The 22,008-nt window shown below is 35.6% G+C and overlaps 2 protein-coding genes across 7 annotated transcripts; one reads left to right on the top strand and one right to left on the bottom strand.

The window, feature by feature from the left end:
• Positions 1 to 3,511: 3,511 nt before the first annotated feature.
• LOC114411836 lies at positions 3,512 to 5,317 on the top strand. The gene has a single exon (XM_028375563.1). The coding sequence runs from the start codon at positions 3,819 to 3,821 to the stop codon at positions 4,890 to 4,892; it is 1,074 nt and encodes a 357-aa protein (XP_028231364.1). The 5' UTR covers positions 3,512 to 3,818; the 3' UTR covers positions 4,893 to 5,317.
• Positions 5,318 to 6,418: 1,101 nt separating this feature from the next.
• Positions 6,419 to 21,598, bottom strand: LOC114411835 (formin-like protein 20). Of its 6 annotated transcripts, none has more exons than XM_028375559.1 (18): positions 21,483 to 21,598; positions 20,927 to 21,205; positions 19,477 to 20,180; positions 19,174 to 19,395; positions 16,530 to 19,096; positions 16,288 to 16,414; positions 15,615 to 15,686; positions 15,321 to 15,419; positions 15,127 to 15,168; positions 13,926 to 14,006; positions 13,784 to 13,834; positions 13,624 to 13,705; positions 13,370 to 13,464; positions 13,222 to 13,293; positions 11,688 to 11,804; positions 9,513 to 9,581; positions 9,368 to 9,434; positions 6,419 to 7,387 (listed from the first exon to the last, which is right to left on the bottom strand). In XM_028375559.1, exons 2-18 carry the CDS (start codon positions 20,997 to 20,999, stop codon positions 7,230 to 7,232), a joined length of 4,698 nt encoding a protein of 1,565 aa, XP_028231360.1. In that variant the 5' UTR covers positions 21,000 to 21,205; positions 21,483 to 21,598; the 3' UTR covers positions 6,419 to 7,229. The 6 variants fall into 6 exon arrangements, 5 of the variants coding, with proteins under 5 accessions (XP_028231360.1, XP_028231359.1, XP_028231358.1 ...); XM_028375558.1 differs by having other exon boundaries at positions 21,357 to 21,590; XM_028375557.1 differs by having other exon boundaries at positions 21,410 to 21,590.
• Positions 21,599 to 22,008: the final 410 nt, after the last annotated feature.

Here is a 22,008-nt window from a genome sequence, read left to right as displayed (position 1 = left end):
AAGATGAAATTTTGATAGAAAGGGAACATCAAAATTTTCTAAAGCCCAGACCCATAAGGCCATAGGAGAGTCTAGTATGGTTATGGTCCAAATCTAATATAGGGCCATGAATTTAAGGATTTTCTTTCTGTACCACGTATATCGATGGTTAAAAATATGTTTTAAAAAATAATTTAAAATTAATGATTTAGATCTTAAACCTTTGATTTTTGTGTTAATAGTATAATGTTCTAATCAACTAAGCTAATAAATTAATCATGTTATAAATTAATTAATGTTACTTATAACAATTAATTTTTATTTAATAATTAATTTTTATATCTATATAAATTTTTATTAAACTTATGATTTTTATATAAAATTTATATATATAATATTTTTTAAATGTAATAAATGAAATATTTTTTAAGTATATGTATGTATATATATATATATATATATATATATATATATATTAAAATTTAAAATTAAATAAAAATTATTATATACATATATAATAAATTTTATATTAAAATTTATTAGTTTATTAAATTTTTAAAAGAATTATTTCATCAAGCTTATTTTTAAATTTAATTAAATATAAAAATAATTAGTCTCTTAATTCCTATCATTTTTATTATGAATTATATTTAATAATTTAGAAAATATAGCATTTAGTATTATTAGGCAGTTAACAAAGTATTGTTAAATACAATATATTTATTGCTTCTGTTTTAGTTTTATTTCTGTACCAAAAATAAAATATTTATTAAATTATTTTAAATATATTTTTAGTTCCTAAAAGTGAACCAGTTGTAATTTTGATTCTTATAGAATTTTTTCTTTGTTTTTCAGTTATAAAATGGTTCAAATCCTATACACCGATCCTCTCCCGTTGAAAGCCTAACAACATTAAATACTATATCTATTAAATACAATATATAGTCAAACGATGAAAATTTGATCAATTATTATAGCTAGGTTTTTTTTTAAGAAACTTATTATAGGTAGGTAAAAAAAAAACCACACACATATATATATAGTGCTTAATTATATTGTTTAAGTTAATTATGTACTCTTTAAAAAATTTGATTATATACTATATTTTTAAATGTTGTATTCATTAAATATAATTATATAATATAGTTAATAGATTTTAATACATATTTAAATTAAACTATTTTTAATATTATAAATTTATTCAATACTTTATTGTTAATTATATATTCAATGTAATTTGTATATTTCTCATTTTATATAATAATGAAAATCATAATTCTTTTAACTTATATGGATTTACTAACATTTTGCTATTATACACATACTTATTTTTTAGTTGAAGTATAATAACAAGGTATAACTAAAAGTGTCTTAACGTGCATTGACGATTTAGTTTGCCAACTTACTTCAACTAAAACTAAAAAAATAAGTTAGTGTTTATATTAGCAAACCACCCCCCAACCACACACTTATATATTTGAAATAACATAAGTAAATGGTAAATATACTAAATGAATAAAAAAAATGGTACATTATTAAATGTAATATATTTATTAATTTTTTTGTTAAATGTGATAATTAATGAAAAATGTCTAAAACAATAATAATTAATAAAAATATGAAACTGTAATTAAATATAAATTCTACGTTAATATTTGTGCTCAAGTCAACAATAGCTTACCAGCAGTTTTTCAATGACCTATCAATTAAAAATTTAGCAAGAATTGAATGTAACACTTTTTTCGTTACCATGAGTTAATCTCCATTAAATGGTACATTCCAGTGCCGTTACACAGTTGTATTATTAATCCCCTTAATCTTATATTTTTTTTATTAAATTGTTTACCACATACTAATACCACTGAAATGTATGTCAAAATGTCCCAAACACGAGGAAATATCCCGATGTTAAAGTTGTAATGTTGAAAGGGATAATGTTACTTGTTAGAGCATCCCACCATATTCATACCCAAAAAACTGCTTACATATTTTTCTTCAACAACACGAAATCTAGCTAGAATATACATTTCAAGTATTATTTAGTGTAATTAGTAGGTATAAAATTGAAAAGATGAACATAGAAAAATTGAAGCTAGGGACCAATGTAACATAAGCTTTTATTTCTGTTTAACCATATAAGCGTAGATTACTATATGTTACATTTTAGAGAAAAAAAACCTTTAAAAAATTGCATCAAGTACGAAAAGTTTAGTCAACTTCCACCTTTTTTTGGGGGGGTGGGGGTCAGTATCGTTTAGATTGGTTTTTAGACGAACATGATATTTAAAATAAACTAGTTTAATTAATTTTAACCATAAATAAAAGGAACCGACACTTTTGTTTTGTGTATATGTAGTCTTATTTTTATAATACTAAGCTGGAAATCGTTTTTTGTCTTCTTAAGGTTTCCTTTTTGTTTTTCCTTTACAGAAGAAGAAAGGAACCCGGGGTCCCCAATCCAAATGTCTATTACTTTATATTCAATCACCTAATTGCAATTTAAATTTCAGTTTGAATGTCAACAAATATATGTTGACATCTCAACAAGGAAAAAAAGTATAACTAAAATACTTAATATCATTTAATGACATAATATTCCCTTCTTATAATAACAAAATCATTTAAGAGATTACCCCATCGAACTTGCACCAAAATTACAAGGTCAAACAACTACCTTAGCTCACCAACTAAATCATACGCATACCCTATTTGCTGATAAATAAATAAAAAATACGAATTCCCTATTCACTATTCATCATGTTTTGTCCTCCGTTCATTTTCACCAATGGCATCAGCTATGATAAAGAACTCAACCCACCCCTGCCCCACGTCTATGATATCCTAATTCCATAGCCTTCATCTCACATCCAATTTGTGTGGCGTTTTAATTTGACATGAATCATTAGTTGTGTTATATGCATGTGATTTAACGTTAAATTGATCGTCTAGATTTATAGATACATCATGTTGCTAAGGGGTCCCCTTTCTCTAATAATTGTTAATGGAAGTGGAACCATTTTGATATATCTTATTATTGATATTGTTTTTGTTATTATTATTGATATTAGTATAGCTTACAAGCTACGTATTACTCACTTATTATACAACGGGAAAAGTGTCAAAAGTCCAAAACTGGGGTCGTGGTCCTACCTTAAGCAGCATGCATCTCAAGTTACTAGTAGTTTATAACAATTTTCATTGTATATTACGGCAACTTGGATTAAATTCTATGCTCCTTCCTCAAGTATAAATTTTACTTTATACTTTCCACTCATGTCATAAATTGCTCTTAAAATTTTTAAATGACGCTTTAATTACAAGGTTAATGGGGCCAACATCGAGTGCTTCATAATTCACTTTGTCATCATTTCTATTATATTTCTAGGACTTGAAAAAGTGTTGTGGCTCGAATGATAATATACCAAATAATGTGCATTTCAAGCAATCTAGAAAGAGAAGAAGCTCCTCTCATCATCAAGACAAAAACAAAAGACCTGTCATACCAAATTCCACATTAGCCTGTTGATAAATGCTAATAAATTAAATCGTGAAACCAAGGAAAAGGTGCTATGCTTATGCCCTCTTAAACCAGCTAATCTGGTGAGATTCGTAGAACACAAAGCAAAATCCACAATGCTTCCAAAGCCTCTGGTAAAAACAAAGTCCAAACACTTCCACCTTATAGCAGTCGTTGGTTTGTTCTTGTTGGCCTATCTATTCATTCAAAACACCAACCCTTAAACTCTCTAACCTACCATTTCCAAAAGAAAGGACAAACTCATTTAAGAAAAACTAGGACAGAAAACGAAACACCAACACCTGACTCTTGTACACTTTTGATGAGTATTATAGAGTCCATATTGGTGAGAACTGAGAAGCCACACAACTCTTTTCCACATCCCCTCTCCCTCTTGTGGCAATCTTCCAAAAGATCAATTCCAATGGAAGTTTCATGCAAGATTCTCAGAAGATCAACTCACACTTTTCTCCAAAACTATCATCACTTCACCTCAACAGCAGCTTTTCTAGCTTTTCCTTTCTCGGCTTCAATACTCCTCTCTCAAGCATTAGTCCCTTCACCTTCATCCCTCTTGCCCCAAATCTATAGCCGCCTAAGGACTCTCTTTGATGCTGCAGGCTTCCCTTCTTCACACTTGTTTACCATTCTCAACCTCAAGGTCTCTCAAACAATCACTTCTTCAATCCTCGCCCTTCCTTTCACCCTCACTTTTCTTCTCATTGCAAAAGCATCCATAATCCAGGCTCTCAATCACCACAAGCCAACTTTTCCACCTTCCTTCAAATCAATACTATCCCTTTACAAGCCTCTCCTCCACACCTATTTTTGCAACTGTTTCTTGATTCTCTCAGCAAATGCAACTGCTTTTGGTCTCATGTTTTTGGCCTTCAGCTTCATTGAAAGACTTGGCTACTCTTCCCCTACTGGCCTCACCCTCTTCATATCAGTAACTGGGGCAATTCTCTTTTCTGTGATTCTTGCCAATGCTCTTGTCATATGCAGCATGGCACTGGCTCTATCTGGCATGGAGGGACATGGTGGATACTTGGCAATTCTGAAAGCTTGTCTTCTCTTAAGGGGAAGGACATCAATGGCTTTGTTCCTGGCACTTCCTGTCAACGTGGCCTTGGCTGCCATTGAGGCCTTGTTCCAATTTCGGGTCGTAAGGCCCTATCATATTGCTGGAATAGCAAGGCCTTGTGTGGCTTTGGAGGGGATTTTCATTGCTTACCTCTACTCAATCTTCATCATCCTTGACACAATTGTGAGCTGCATCTTCTACAAAAGCCTTAAGACAGGATCATGGATCAGTCAAGAGGACAAACATTCGTTAAGGATTGAATTCCCAGAGGAAGGCAAGTACGGTTACATGGGCACCAAGGATCTACCTTAAGTAACATAAGGCGGCAAATCATTAATTTGGTCAAGGCTTTTCTCATATTTCATAAAGGAGAAGGAGCTACCAGTTATTTTATATGAATATAGAAGAAATTTACAAAATTCATTCATGTTGCTTGAAGGAAATCGAGCAACTTTGAAGACATAAAAGATTTTCAATTGAGCAACCTCAGCTCAGCTATGTGCAAAGCCAAAGAAGCTAGAGATAGTACACCATTTAATATAAATGCAATTCTGCTATATTCTTGGACTCCATCTTTTGTTTTTGTCTATTTTACTTTGTAGATTGGCAAATGGCAATATTTTACAGTGTGGATAATACAAATGCTTCCCTTTAATTGCCTTCTTCTCTGCGTGCAATTGTCATTGTAATTTTCTAGTGTTTTTCACCGAATGAAAAATCAATAATGATTTCGCGGACCCTGTGTGCATTTAGTACTTTCCTCTTAACCCGTGAAGATACAAGTTAGGATGGCAAAGTAATTCCTCCCCCGCCACCAGTACCATCCATTCCATAAACATAATTCAGCAATTGTACTTTGACAAACTAGCATGAGGAGACCTTGTTCTATAATTCAATAAAACAATTCTGAATGACCACCCCAAATGAAATCACACAAGGTGTGATAAATGGTGTTACAGTTGGGAAATGTCCATCTCAAGATACAAACATAGATATAACTGCTCAGGAACACCTCCGGGTAGCACCATGTACAGCTCCACTATCTCTCAATTTTTACTGTTTTTATACTCCTAAACTGTGCGCTCATATAAATCCAAAGTGGTTAATTTCATGAGCTCCTAGAAGAACAGACTGTGACAAAAACATTTTACACAAGAAAAACGAAACTAGCATATCTAATTGGTCTGCTCTTCTCTAGAATCTTACTATTTACAATTTGAATGATAAAATTTGATACTTTTACTAGTCCACGATTCCTATCATGCGATGAATCATGTGTGCCCATATAAATTTGAATCTTGGGATACATTGATGAATAAAAGTGATTCCAAGGAATAACACAATTCAACGACTCATTTTTTTTTTTTAATTTAACCATTTTTAATTAAAGAAATTGAAATGTATGATAAGCACAAATGATTAAATAAAAAAGAATTCAAAGAGCATTGCTCAACATATTAGTATTCAACTGCAATATTTTATTCTTCTGTCACATCTATGTTATGCATTGTATTTTGGTTAATTATTCCATTTTTTTAGTCAATTTAGAGTTTAATTGACATATATTATCAATTTAAAAGTTTATACTGTCAATTAATGAAAAATCATATCAATTAATGAAAAGTTTATAACAAAATCATTGTGCATAACAATTTGTAATTAGAAGTTAACATAAAACACTTTTACAGTTTCATTACAAACATTATTTCTTTAAAATAAAGGCTTCATATACTCAATTATGACTTATGATTTTTTTAGGACTTAAGTCATTTTCTATTTTGAAATAATTGCATTGAGCATTATATATCATTTATATAATATATTTCAAGCTAATTTCATTTTGTCTCAATTTTTCTGATTCAATATGATTTATAATTCACAATTCAAAAATTATCCTCGTGATTCACAATTGAAATTAATATTGGTTACAATACAATGACCTGATTTCTATTTTCTCCGAACCTGACTGCTATACAACATTTTCTCGAGGGTACCTACCAAAATCTCTATCAAAAAGGAAACTAATTTCTATGTTACATGAGAAAGAATTGAATCCTAAAGGAGGAGGGCTAGTGCTTTATACAAGGTGTCATGGTACTACGGTTGGGGTTGGACTTTGGTGTTTCACAAATCCAAAAAGCATCTGCTGTGGTGCTACATTAAATATGCCAAATGAATGATGCAAGCCAATGCCACTTCTACTGCCATAATAGAAGGCATGCCCTGCTACAAAATTTCTTCTTGAACCAACATAAAAGGGACTGGATCCGTCATTTTCATAGCATACACTGGACGCATGCAATCACAGTAAGCATCCATTCTGCATCTAAATCAGGGAATTTCCAGAGTATTCTGATAAAAAAGATCAGTTGGCCGCATAAATCCAATTCAGCACCATGCCATCAAAGAATCAACTCCTATCTCCTAAGCCTGTTGTATGTTCAAAACTCCACAGGACGCAGGAATTCGCTATTCCCCGCCAATATATCAGCTTGAAAGGCTAATTGCCACATCATCGTCGTCATCGTCATCATCATCATGGAAGGGGAGGCTTCTTAACTGGTCTCAGAAGCATTCCCCTTACACGGGTACATTCCTGCTCTTTGGCAAGAGCGTGATGTTGATGCAAAGGAGCAGAAAACGCAGCTGTCAACTATCTTTTGCACCCTTCTTTGTCAAGTTAATGCCCTTGGCCTTCTCCATTTCAGCCTCTTTCTCAGCTTTCTTCTTCTCTAACTCTGCTTGTTTGATATTCTCTTCATGTGCTTTCCGAAACAATCGTATAAAATTTAGCAGGGTTGTGGTAACTGCAATTGTTAAACCAATAAGAATAACAAGTTAGCCTGAGCATAATAGAAAAGATGAGAATATATTACCACTCTTTCCAAACATAACAGAAACACACATGGATGATGAAACTTCATTCCATTGAGATTTTCCCTCAATATATCTAATTTTCTTTTGCTGCAGTGCTTACACATGGATCCAAGAAGGACAGGCAATTCTATCAATTCAACAACTGATTACCACACCTATCATTTTAAAGATATGAAATAGTTTGTTACAGATTCCATTAGAAACTCTTAGAATGTTGGCTTAGGACCTAAGTCAACCCTATAAAACTGGCTTATAGGGTGAGAACTTCCCAAACCTTATAAGGATTACATTGACCATATCTCTAGTTGATGTGGAATCTCATCACACTCTCTCACACCCAAGACTGAACATTTGAAGTGTTGACAAATGCAGATGGCCCAATAACAACACCCCATCACGCCTAGGAATAGACATCTAGAGTGTTGGGTGACACAATAACAGATCTACGATAGGCTATCATACTATCTTAGAACTTGGACTTGGGCCTAACTCCACCCACAAAACCAACTTGAAAGGTGAGAAACTGCCCAAGCCTTTTTAAGTTATAAGGACTACATTGGTCATATTTCTACTTGATGTAGGATCTCAATAGCAATATAAATAACTAAATAAAAAGGTACAAGCATGCATACACACTTTGGCCCAACTATAAAATGCAACAGGTCATGAAAGTGTACTTTCACAACAAACATTAGTTAAATCAAGTTAAGAAACTATAATCTGATAGGGTGCGTTTGGAAGAGCTTGTTTACATCTTATTTGGGCTTATCTTATGATATAAGCACATGTACAAGTGATTGGGATAGCTTATGATATATCCGTAAACTGTTTTTAGCTTATATCTATGTGGAGATACATCTGGTGCACTATGGTTTGGGTGATATGGAATTGTAGAAACCAATCTATTTTTCAAGGTAAACGCTTTGAGAGAGATGACTGTGACTGCATGCATCAAATTCAGTTTCAGAGCTGGTCATGGTTAAGAGGATATTTAGCAGATTTTAACATATCCTTTTCTCAATGGTCGTCAAATTTCTCTGCGTGTACTTTGGGTTGCTATGCGTGATGTAGGTGGGGTGTGTAGGAGGATACATGATCAGTATATACAGTATATGCTTGCTGTCACTTTTTCAACTCACGTATATAAAGCTGGGAAGGTGGGATAGTTTTGTTTATCATATGTGAAAGTTACATGGTGAAACATTCTCGTGTAGCGCAATGCCAAGTGAGTGGGGGTGCTTTTGGTCTGGGCCAACATGCATGGGTATTTTCAACTCACTATCTCCTAGCAGATGTGGGATTTGAATTTTTTCCAATACACTACCTCACACCCATCACTTTTGGGCTTAGTGTGTTGATAACATGATGGGTGGTCCTTTTAATGGATCTAGATAGACTCTGATTAATATCATCTTAGAATGTGGATTTGGGCATAACTCAACCCCAAAAGCTAGCTCATAGGGTGAGGATTACCTCCAATTATATACTCTATCTTAGCACTATCTTTAGCCAACGTGGGACTTGATTTTTCTCAATAGATTTCATAATTAATTTAGGACAGATTTTTTCCAATAATTAATACTGATTTAGGACTGATTGATTAACAGTAATAATTAGGGAGATTTTATTTCCTTCATGTTATTCTTTATAATCAGTGGCCTATATTGGCAGACTCATGATTGTATTCCAAAGTAAGCAATAATACTCAGATTTTCTACAAGTTTCAACTTATTTTCTCTTTGATTACAGAAATAACTTGTTCATAAGTGTTTACATGATATAAACACATATTTAATAAGCGCTTAATTGAGTTGTTTATCCAAACACAACCTAAGTCACCAGTGGAAAAGACCAATGACTGCATATCATACCGAGTACCAACAACATAAACATGTTAATCATCAACCTACCTTGCTCCATTGGGCAACGAGCAGGATCCTCACCAAAATATAGTGCAAGTGCATCAGCACTTCTACCCTGTCAGACATATTCTACAATCTTTATATCTCTTCATATTGGTGCATAATGTACAACAAAGATAGTTAAGCATATTACCACTACAGAATATAGGTTTGTTAGAGATGCTACCTCTGACTCAGATACAGCTATAAATTCTTTCAATGTCTGAATAGAACATTAAAAAAAAAGTCAAATGCGCTGAAAATGCAAACCAGATAATAAACCATACAAAGTAGAATTTTTTTTTGTCAGCCAAGACAGAGAAAATAAATTAAAGAGGATATGAGGGGTATCCAAAACCCGGTTACAAAAGGGGAACACGATCACTAGAAAAATGCAGACACCAGTAGGTACCTAACAGGTGCACACCCCTTACTATTACTCATGTACCTTATTACATATATTCCCTTCCCCTACAGCTGACTGACAACAGCAATAAACTCCAACCACAGCACTGTTTAATCTCTATTCCATCTTGTACCCACTAATGACACACATTTACCACCAAAACGTTATCCCGCACCAATTGCACTTCGTCCCTTACAATGACGTTGCCAGGTTACACCCCAAATGGCACAACTCATTTGTTTATGCACTAGCACTAATGTAATATGAAGGAGAACTTGGCCACTGATAAAAAGAAAATTAAATATCTACTTAATTTCAGTTTGGCGCAAATGTTATGCAAGACTAAATAAACAGGAGGAGATTTATATTTTGTTCAACGTCACCATCGATCAATAACAAGGGACTGAGAATTTAGGAGAATATGACAAGCAACAATGCTGACAAGCAAAAAAATTTACAGAGAATAATGTGAAAATAGGTAAAGAAAAAACATTTGGAATTGTTGAGAAACATAATTCATCATAGGGTTCAAGTAAATAGTTGACTAAGTCAGTGAACTCAAAATAAAGAGCATGTTATCTAAGTCAACTTTATATAACCTTCAAAAACATTAAAGTCAAGATACAACAAGCATGCAGAAAATCAAGAATTCACCAAGGCTTCCCAGTTTCTCTCCATATCAGAAATAGTAACTTGTTTTAAATAGCCATGAGCAGAGCACCAACGAGAAGCAAAGAACACAATCCTATCCATGATAGGGAATGAGACACTCCTAAACATATGATCATAAAGTTCTAACTGAATAAACCAAATAACACATAAGCACCTAACAACTGCACCCCAAAACTTGGAAGAACAGAAAACGGTTTTGGCACTCATTTAAAGAAGACAGCTATCATTTCCTTTTCAATGCAAGTTTGGAATTTTGAGCTTCTTCTGGGATTCTGTAGTTCAATTCTAACCCCAGGTGGTAACCCTAAAATATTTCCTCCAAAACCCCCCTCATTGTCATAATCCCTTTCATTGGATACAAACTGGAAGCTAAAGAAAAAGTACAAATACTCAAGTTCAATTCAATAAATAATCCCAACAGACAAGGGATTTGGCTCCTCTAAAGTAAGGGGAGGGCACTTTAGAAGATAAAGTGCAAATAATAACCATCAATTAGAAAATTAACGGTTGAGATAATAATTAACTGTAGATTTTATTATATATGCATTTGATTTTATCACAATTCTCAGCCATTGATTATCTAATAAACGTTAAACGATTGCAAGTGCACTTTATTCTCTAAAGTACACCTCGCTTTAGAAGAGCCAAATCTAGAATAATAGTACCCTCAATATTTAAAACCAATGTCAGTCCCACCTTTAGCCATTTCCTTGACAAATTAAAGGGAAAAAAACATTGTCAGCTTCTGAAAACTTTTGTTTAAATCCACCCACAATAAATTCCCTTACATGTTCTATCAGAAGGTATTTTACTTCTCTATAACAAGTAGCCAATAAGCACATTGAGGGGACCTCAGAGCAATAATACCACCTGTTACATAAAGAGGAAGGACATTCTAAACGGCCAACACAAAACTTGTATTGGGTAATTTTAGATTAAATGTAAATTTATATCTCATGCTACAAATAGAAGATTGTGATAAGAAACTAACAGCATAAAATGAAGAAAACAAGTTGAGAAAAAATCTGCAAGAGTCTGCAAATCGACATATCTAACATGAACTACCCATAAACTTTAATAATTGATGATGATAATCATCATAACTACACAATCAACTACATTCATGAAGCAGGAAAAACCAATACTCTGAATCATTTTAGAAATTGAACTTTCTTTGTCATTTTATATTATTGTGGTTATTATTTTCCTGATATAATGAAGAATCAAGTGACTGACAAAAATGATTAACACCTTATGGAAAACTTCAGAGACAGGTCCATCATTTGCAGATGCAGCAAATTCTTGTTTAACCTTTTCTAATCCCTTGATGATTGCCTGCATCTCTTCTGCTAATGACTTCAATTGTATCTGAAAGAAATGGTGTGTCCAGTCAATAACCATTGTAATATTATTACCTGATGCTGGAATTTAAACAGTCCCATCTCAACAGCTGTTTCTTTCAGCTAAAAATGTAAATATCACTCTAACTTTTACCCTTGAGTAAATGAGGGGTGTAATCAACCCACTTTTTTAACAAGCAAATAGCTGCTTGTACCTATTAAGAAATGAAAGAAAGCAAGAAATGTGGTTCAAATAATGGGGATTTTGCTGGAACTTGATTCAACATGTGAGCTTCTAGGTGAAATTTCACTTGATTTTGTGATTATTGGTAATTGGATATTTCATTATGGTTTCTAAATATGCGTACTTGGCAACTGGAAGGGTATATTTTGCTAATAAATTTTAAGTGAATTAATTCCAAACTTGATACCAGCAGGAAAATTTGCCAAAAAGCCAAAGTGAAGGAAGTTACTTGCATTGTGGTCTTTTTCTGTTTGGTCAACTGCAGCTTGCCACCCCAAATTAGGAATGACAAAATGGGTTGGGTTGAGGTAAAGCCGTTTTGAGACTGGATTGAAAATCTCAACCCAATCCAACCCTAGGTGGTTTGCAGTTTGGTTGGGTTGGCTTGACCCACCATAATTTTAAAAAATAAAAAATGGGTTATAAAAGGGTGACCCCTCCATACATAATCATAATGGCCACTAATTAGACCATTAAAACAACCAAATGTTTGGAACATCAAATACATCCACCATAACCAATGGACCTTAAAAGGTAAATACTTGAAACATAAATATTTTACTTCACTAACACCAATAAATGTGCAACTATAAATCTTGGTGGATAACAATAAAAACAAGAATTTGCTCATAAAAAAAATAAATACAAGAATAAAAAAAACGGATTGACCCAACTCAACCCACTTAGAAAACGGGACGGGTTGGGTTGGATTGAACTCATTTTGAATGTGGTTTGTAAATTCCAAACCAACCCAACTCGTTTAGTAGGGTTAAATGGGCCAACCAAATGGATTGAACCCATTTTGCCATCTCTACCTTAAATTAAGTTCATTTGCACTTTTGCTATAAATTACATTATACCAAGTTCCGAATTTATTTAACACAGATTTTTGTAAAGTCCTGTGTGATTTTTTTAGCACATAACGGACTCAAAAGGACTTTTTGACTATGCCAAAGGGATGAGCTTTTGTCTCCAATGGTGAGCTTCAACAATGACTCAGAGGTAAATTGTTTTTATTTGGAGTAACGCCCCTGCTCACCAGCATCTAAAACCAAGTCTCTTAGAATCTTAGTTATAAAAACTGGAAGGAATATGCTCACTTTTACAAATAATGGGGAAAAGTGAAATTAGACCAACAAATCAAGGATGTAAAGCACATTTGACCTTTTCTTGGCTATAAAAAACCAAAATAAATCATCACCTTAGTGGAAGATTCCAGGCTTACAAGGTCTAGGTGGAAATCAAGGAGCCCGGGCGACTTATCAGCCAGGACCTAGAGCCAATTAGGGGAGGGAAAAAAAGGTTAGCAATGAAACAGTATCTTCATTTGATGCAATTGACACTTATACCTTGCAAAGATAATGCATCAGTGTCATTTTACTGTTAGAAGCACGAGTGTCAGTGAGCTTTAAAAGACTATCCAACTTGAATCCAACAGCAGATCCTGCAAAAATGAAAACATTTGATACTAAGATCTAACATAATCATATAAAAGATTGACTGCTAACAAATAGAGTTGGCACCATGTGTCAAGTGTCTAATACATCTAGCAACATATAATGAGAATGAAACTGACATAACTATAACAGACTTACGGACTTACCCCTTGCTGTTCCTTGATTCAATGTATTACCCAAATAAAGAATTTTCTTCATTATGTCCTTCAGTTTAACAGAATTCCGGACCTGTTACCGAGAAAAAAGTGCACAAGGTCAAAGAAATTCAAGCAATACAACATTCATCAGTTTGATATCTAAAAGTACCTCTTCACAGGCAGAGTTCACAGTGTTTAAACTCTTCTTAAATTCCATAACCTGCATAACAAGCAAAGTATGATATCTGAAGGAAAAAGCCAAATCCACTGAACATTCAGAAGTCAGAAAAATATTACAGACATCACCATACCTGAGAATTAAACTGAATCTTGAATGCAAATACTCTTAATTTTGACTCCACTCTTGGCACCTTCATCAACTCCAAAAAAAACTGAAACATCACAAAATATATAATATGATTATTATACATATTGATTCAAGAGTTAAATACATCTACAATTAAGGGCAATAAATACAAAACTGATGAATCTGAACAATCATGTAACCTCCAAGACTTTAAATGCTAGCCATAAGAACTGTTTCCAACAATAACAATTGGTGTTCTATCAATCGATCTATGATAAAACCATTAGCCCCACACCAAAGAAAACCCTCATAATCTTCTCAATCCTCTTAGCAACTACCATTGGTATGCAATAAAGATAAAGAAGACTGAATTCGAGATATACACACAACCGCTCAAAAACGGAAGCACCCCTCCAACTATTTAACTGCTTGTATATCTTTCTAATGACAAGCTCCCAAAAGGAATGGACCCGAAGGAACACCAAGATAGGTAAGGGACCATTGAAGTATTTGACAACCCAACAGAGAAAAAAAATGGTTAAAATCTAATAATCTACATTAAACCACACTAAAGCACTTTTAGAAAGGATCATCTTTAATCCCAAAAATAAATTTAAAACATTCAAGAATCGAAAGAGAATTATTAAAGAAATCAACATCCAACTCCAGATCACTTACCTGCAATTTGAACTATCATTTTTATCAAATGTCAGATTCAGTTCTAAAATTAAAACCTCATTTCATTGCTGTGTAGTGTTTTAATCTCTGGAGCTAACTATTTATACCCAGATTTTTGCAATAATTAAAATTCAAAAGAAATTACATCAATTTTTTTCTTAAAGCAAAATTCACCTCTTTCTGGTAGCTGGCTACATCATTTTTCCATCATTCCTCCCACCTCCCTTTCAAATTTTGTTGCACACAATGATGGCCAAACAAATCATCTAGTACGAGATATTTTTATCATTATTATACGTTTAATTTCCTCTCAACTTAATATGTGAGAATTTTATCCCATCACTTATATACTAAAGGAAATTTTACTTTTAAAACAGCTCAGTCATCCTTCATGTAAACCTCATGACACCAAGGCATGTGTCAGTTACGGATAAGCAGTAAAATGCATCCCATATAATTCTATTACCAACACTTTATTTTAATAACCATCACATATAATGTTATGACTAAAATAAATCATTGCACACCTGTTCACACTTCCCCAAAAGCTCCTTGTCACCAGTGTATCCCTAAACAATCATAAACAAGAGGAATCAAAATTAGAGATTAAACAAATCAGAGTAAAAGGATATATTTTAGTCTAACAGAAGATGCCACAAACTAGAAACCTTAATTGTTAAAACAAGATGTAAGAAGTATGGATAAATTTGTTAAACTTCACCTTCAAAAGATCCATCTCCTCTTTGGTAGGACAAAACTTAATGAGATTTTCCACTTGATCAACATCCAATACCGACTCATCCAAAGCTAGTACTGCAGCCTGAGAATATCCATTTCAACGTGTTAGGAAAGATAATACTTACCATTGATAGTTCCATGTTGAGATTTCAGAAGTTAGAAAAAGTTTGTAGCAGATATGGTGCCAAAAGATTGTTTATCTACTATCAGCAGCCTTTAACTTAAATAACTACTCTTGCATGATTTTAAAAATGCCCACATCAACGTGTCAGCCTACCATCATATCAGGAAGTGGCATCTTAACCTTGGTGAGCATAATTTCAGTATTATTAGCCCTCCTTAGATCAACCTACAATTAATAATACAAACACCCGAGTTATTGATCAGTTATTAACAAGGTATCAAATAAGCATCAAGTAGATGAGTTTCTAATAAATATTGGCTTTATGCACTAACATAAAAAAAAAACTGCACCAATATCACCTATAATTCATTCATTTACAGTATCAGAATTTTAATTTAGGGAACATGAAGAGACAGTGAACAGAAAGGACAATAACAGAACAATATTTATTATTGATGTAATTAGCACAGTCAACGATACTTAATGCTTTATGAATCAACTATCAAGGTGTGCTGGATATTTTTATTGACATAATAAAATTAAAGAAAAATACATTTGTTTCCTCCACAAGTTAACAAGAAGTATCTGATCTGGCAAGTTAAGTAAAAAAGAAGAAGACTTTGTTTGATGAACAAATAATGAAGTTTCAAATCAATGGCATTAAATTCCAATTTAAATATAAATGCAGTGATGATATTTAACAGCCTTTGTGAAGCAAAACTACAAATCATGGTGATGGAATGACTAAATGAGAACCATCAAATCATTTCTCACATAAGGCTTATATCAAAAATCAAATTTTAAAAATATTCATATACAATAATACCAAGGTGATTTTATCAGTTTTAGCTCCAACAGACTTGCGCCGCCCTCCAGATTTGCCAGAATCAGTAGGTTTTGGAACATTTGCAGAGAAAAGCTTCTCTAGCTCTGAAACATCAAACTCTGGTGCACTAAGAGAGAACATAAAACCAGTCATTACAAAATGTAACCATATAGATAAGATGGAGAACATACAATTATACATAATTGAAATGATTAAGTGCAACAGTAGACAAGACAAATTACATTTGCGGTTCTCCATGTCTTTGTAATTCTTCCCATAAACTTCCTTGTAGTGCCCTTGTAACCTTGCTCCAATGCAAAGGCTTTAAGGAGGACCGTTTGGGTGCCATTGCACCAGCTCCTGCAGGGCGTGCATACCCACGTCCCCTCCCTCTTGGATCAGCTCCAACATTTGCACCTTTTGCACCTAAGGGCGGAGGTGGTGGAGGTCCACCCCCAGGAGGTCTAGGAGCCCCAGGAACACCAGGGGGAGGTGGAGGAGGAGGACCTCGACCACCGGGAGTAGGTGGAGGAGGTGGTCCTCGACCACCAGGAGGTGGCGGTGGAGGTGGTGCTCCATACATTGGAGGAGGCGGAGGAGGTGGTCCTCGCCCACCAGGAGGTGGTGGTGGAGGAGGTGGTCCTCGCCCACCAGGAGGTGGTGGTGGAGGAGGCGGTCCTCGCCCACTAGGAGGTGGTGGTGGAGGTGGTGCTCCATACATTGGAGGTGGTGCTCCATGCATTGGAGGAGGCGGTGGTGGTGGTGGTGCTCCACGAATTGGAGGAGGTGGGGCAAGTAGGGTTCCATACATTGGAGGAGGTGGAGGTGGGGCTCCACTCGAAGGAGGAAGGGGTGGTGGGGGTGGGGCTCCACTAGATGGACGAAGAGGTGGCGGTGGGGGGAGGGGGACTCTAGACAATGGAGGAGGTGGAGGTGGGGGTGGGGCTCCACTTGACGAAGGAAGAGGTGGTGGGGGTGGAGGTGTGGGTGGAGATGGAAGTAGTGAAGCTTTACCAAAAGGAGGGGGAGGTGGCGGTGGAGGTACAGGTGGTGGAGCTGAATATATATGTGAATTAGCTAAGGGTGGTAGAGGGGGAGGCGGAGGGGGAGGTGGAGGTGAAGCTTTATGTGATGCAAATGGAGGTAGTGGGGGAGGAGGGGGTGGAGCTCTATGTATTGAAGCTGTAGGAAACATGGTAGGCAGAGGAGGAGGAGGAGGAGGAGGAGGAGGAGGAGGAGGAGGAATTGATGGAATTCCATGCTTTGGAAGAGGTGATGCTAATGGTGTTAGAGGAGGAATGGATGAAACTTCATACCTTGGAGGCGGCATTGGAGGTGGTGGTGGAGGAGGCTGTGAAAGTGCCACTGCAGTACCCACTACAAAAGGACTATGATCAGGAGGGGATGGGGAAGGAACTAAGCTCCCTTTATTTAGCCCAAAAAATGGGGGTGGAGGTGGGGGCGGGGGTGGGGGTTGGGGTGGGGGTGGAGGGGAAGGATGAAAAGTTGCAGGTTGTCTCGTAAATGACGTTAAACTTGAAGGTGGTGGTGGCACCATGGTGGACCCCTTTCCACCCAAAGAAGATGGTGATAACAGTTGAGATGGAGAATCTTGAGCTGATACATCATCCTTTAATGATAAGGATTCAAAAACATGTGAAGGGATTCTACTTTGAGATGGAAGGGGAGGTGGTGGGGGAGGCTGTAGCCCTTGCTCTGAGCTCTGTTCTTGGGCTTGAGTATCTGACTGAAAAGATGTCTCTTTAATTGGCAGCAATGATAATGGTGGACATTTTTCATCCATTTCTGCTGCTATATAGGCAGAAGATTTTGAAGTGGCAACCTTCCGACTTTTCAGGTCATTTGTCTTGTCAAGAGAAACGACTGCAGAGACAACAGGAGCAGATAAAGATCTTGTTTTGGCATCTTCCATTTTCTCCTTTGAGGAGGAGAAATTTGTCAGCGCAGCTGGTGCACTATTATTCCTTGATGGTGGATAATAGACATGCATTGAATTTGTATAAGAACCCTTGTTAGAAGGAATCCACCTAGTTACTACATTTGGCTTAGCTTGTTTTGCCTGAAAACCATGGGTATCTTGCTGTTTAATCTTTGGCTTTGCTGCAATTGAATCTCCAACTGGCTTCGAGTTAGATGGAGGTTGTTTCTTGGCAGTAGATGAAAGTAGTTTACCAGATTTTTGTTCAGACAAATCAGGCATCTGGTGGCCTGCCTTGGAGTCTAATTCCTTTTCTGTTGCCTCCTTATCTTCATCATATTCATTTTGCATAACTGCTAATTCTTGGTGCACATCCATGTTGACTTCCTTTGTTTCCAGAGGAGGTTTCATCGTATCAGAAATAAATGTAGTGGAAGTTGACTTAATTTCTCCATCATCCACAGCAATGTCCTTCACTGCATGAGGATCTGAATCCATGCTCCCATCAAATTTATAGTGCACATCATCAATGGAGATATCTTTCACTGCATTAATACCAGAATCCATCTTGTCAACCTGCTTAGGAATCCTGTCATCGGGTGTACAATCCTCAAAAGTATGAGGATCCGACTCTTGCCTCCAGACCTCTTTATGAGTTTCAACATCCACTGCATTTTCATGAAAAACTTGTGAATCAAATTCTGTCTTACCTTCCTGTGCATCAATTACATTGCTGAAAATCTCTTCTACTTCATAGAATTCCTCAGGTGAAGCACTTTCTGTCTCGGCACTCTCAGTCTCATTTGCATCTTCACTCACCGTGACTGTGGTTAGATCAGGTATAACAGCATCAGCGTCCAAAAAAAGCACCTGATACAGATATGGGTATGCGTTCAACTCCTACTGCTCCTGAAAATGGCTTTTGCAGAAGAATAACAATAACTTACCTCTGCTTTGAAGTCCTTGGGAAATAGGTCCTTTGCCTCCCACAAAATATCAATTTCATCACGGTTCAGCATCAAAATATTTGACCGCACAAATGCAGTATGAAACATAACTCTAAACATCATCTCCTCATGAACAAAATCTTCATTTAAATGTATGCACTCAAGAACCACATCCCCTTGAACACGACAACGGATGTCAATTTTCACGAGCATACACTCTGCCTGTGATTAAAATTTAATAAGAGGGACACTCTATCTAATCAATTCACAATTTAGTATCAATAGTGGAAATTTATATGGCACCTGTAGGTAGTGGTGAACATGCTTTATGGATATTGAAGATGAAAAAAGTAGCTTTGAACTTCTATTGGCAGGAATTGAAGGGTCCTGACCATAAACACGTACAACAGGCCTGCAACCTTTTCCATCATCAAATAATGGAAGGACTCTAAGAATCAGACAATCCAAATATAAGGGTGTTTCCGATGGTGGCCACTCAGAACCCAAATGTCTCCAGGAAATATACTGAAGATATCTTAAATGAGAAGGCTGTGGATCCAAAGGAGATAAAAAGTGTAGTAGTTCTCTTGGAGCTTGCTTGTAGACCATCTCAAGAGTCTTCTGATCCCCACTGTACTGTTTCCGGTATAACAGAAGACCTGCTAGCATAAATGCCAGCACGGGCCAACCACCCCTTTCACAGTGCATCAAAAGCACATTCTGCTGCCCCTCCAAAGACAACCAGCTTTCACTTGATCGAAGGAAGTGATGGATCATCTCTAAAGGCAGAAGGGGGCAACCCTCATATTGCCGAGGGTACTCCATAACTGTCATGTCATACTGAGAAAATATGTCTGAGATTTGGCTGCGTCTCTCCCCTTCTCGGAAGTTGAATACCATGAAAGAAGCATCTGGAAAGTGATCCTGTAGCTGAGCCACAATCCCCCCCATATACACTCTGTATTCATCTTCTTCCAAGACATCCTTGGAGAAGCAGCAATCGAAAACTGCAAAAACAGGTAAGGAATAGTCAAATACTACCAATTCAGCAATGCAGGGGCAGAGAGCTAGAGAACTTACTCACAACTTCAAAACCCATGTTTTCATTTCAATAAAAGTTAGAAAAACCAAAGACAGCAAGCAAAGAAGAAACGAAATTCTTATACAGAAGCTCAAGAAGATCCAAAGGCTGGACATTTAAGAATTAACAGAGGAAACTGTTTCATTCTGCCAATATCCATCTTTGCAACAACGTAAAAAAGCATCTGTTGCAAGGCATAAAAAATAATGCCTTAAAGGACAACACTCAATAGTCTCTCAGTTTAAGAATCTTCCAGAGCTCATCAACTACCAACCCTAATTTGACAACAGGAGTACCACGACTTAGATACTGCTTTATTTTTTCTTCTCAACAGTGATTAATTTCCTACGAGAAAGCAAGAAAGGAAACTAAAAGCTCCTACTTAAAAAAAGAGGTCTACATTGTTGTAGCACATTACCATAGACATTGTTTTGAAACGGCATTAATTAAAGCTTACTAAATTAGCTTTTAAACATTAAAAAGGAGTCCTAAAAGCTACAAAATCAGCTGTCCCTCAACTTGCCCAGAGTTGAAAAAAAAGTAACGCATGAAATGCTTCGGGTGCATTCATGAGCTGAATTATGCAGAGGAAACAGACCAATAATAAATGAACAAATAGAAAAATTTAGGGAAAGTGAAAAAAAGAGAGAGGAAAATGGAAAGGAAGCAAACCATAAACTCTCTCGGAAATCTCCAGAAGCCGATCCGGCGGCTTCCGGTAGAAGAACCTTCTGAACAGCGCCATCTGATGGCGCTGTTTCTACCCCGACCGGATCCAAACCGGAAATTGGGTTGGTCCACCACCAAGATCAAAACTTTTTGCCACCAACAAACGAAGCCGCAGATCTTGCAAATACCCAATTCGATCAGAGCCCTATGGAACCCGTAAATGCTCAATTCAAAGGCAGGAGAGAGCAAAAGCAAAGGTGGGTGACGTGATCCAATGAAAAGCTGAATTGCAGAAATACAATAATAGTCAAAGAATTGAATTCTAAAAATTAAAAACTGAAAAAAAAATATGAAGGGGGCAGAGGGGTAGGAAGAAAAATTGAAGTGAAATAGAAGTACGTGTATGAAATGGAATGCAAAAAAGGTAATAAACCTCTTTTTTTTGGGGGGGGGGGGGGAGGTGAGTTTGGGAGAAAATGTGATTACAATGTGAATGGGTAACGGAGAAGAGGAAAGGGAAGAAGGAAGCGTAGTGGACTGAAAAGAAGAATATGAATACTCGTTGGAAGTTAGACCCGTCTCTCTCTCTCTCTCTGCTCTCTGCTTCTATGCCTGTGTTGATGTGTTGCGTCTCTCTGCAACTGCATACAGACAACATATTTTTGGGCAAGTTGGGGTTGATGGCACTCTTGTCTACGTGGTTGGCGACGTGGCATATGCATTCCAGATCTTGCTTCAACACGTTTAACTACAAAAGCATTCAAAATGTAATAACAGTTCACTTTTTAACTAAAGTTTCTTTTTTTAAAAATTAATTTTTTATTCCCTCAATTTTTTTATTATTATAGTCCATCATTAATTTTTTTTTATTACAGTAGTACAATAATTTTAGTCTTTTTTATTTTTTTTTATTTTTAATCTCTTGTTTATTTTTATTACTCAAAATTAATTGTTGTTTTAGCAATTTTTAATCCTTATTTATTTTATATTTAAAAATAAATTTGAGCAATAAAAATAAATGAAAAATTAAAAATACACTAAAAATTATAATGAAAAATTAATAAAGGATTAAAAATTGTTTAAAA

This window comes from Glycine soja, chromosome 5 (assembly GCF_004193775.1).
Source record: "Glycine soja cultivar W05 chromosome 5, ASM419377v2, whole genome shotgun sequence".
Classification (NCBI taxonomy): domain Eukaryota; kingdom Viridiplantae; phylum Streptophyta; class Magnoliopsida; order Fabales; family Fabaceae; genus Glycine; species Glycine soja.
Note: the sequence above shows the minus strand (reverse complement) of the source record. Positions and strands in the feature narration are given on the sequence as shown.

Coding starts and splice junctions, on each gene's coding strand:
- LOC114411835 (XM_028375559.1), bottom strand. CDS start 20,999: ATGGCGCTGTTCAGAAGGTTCTTCTACCGGAAGCCGCCGGATCGGCTT. Junction 19,097..19,173: donor CCAAGGACTTCAAAGCAGAG/GTAAGTTATTGT, acceptor TATCTGTATCAG/GTGCTTTTTTTGGACGCTGA. Junction 14,007..15,126: donor TTTTGGGGAAGTGTGAACAG/GTGTGCAATGAT, acceptor GTGATGTTTCAG/TTTTTTTTGGAGTTGATGAA.
- LOC114411836 (XM_028375563.1), top strand. CDS start 3,819: ATGAGTATTATAGAGTCCATATTGGTGAGAACTGAGAAGCCACACAAC.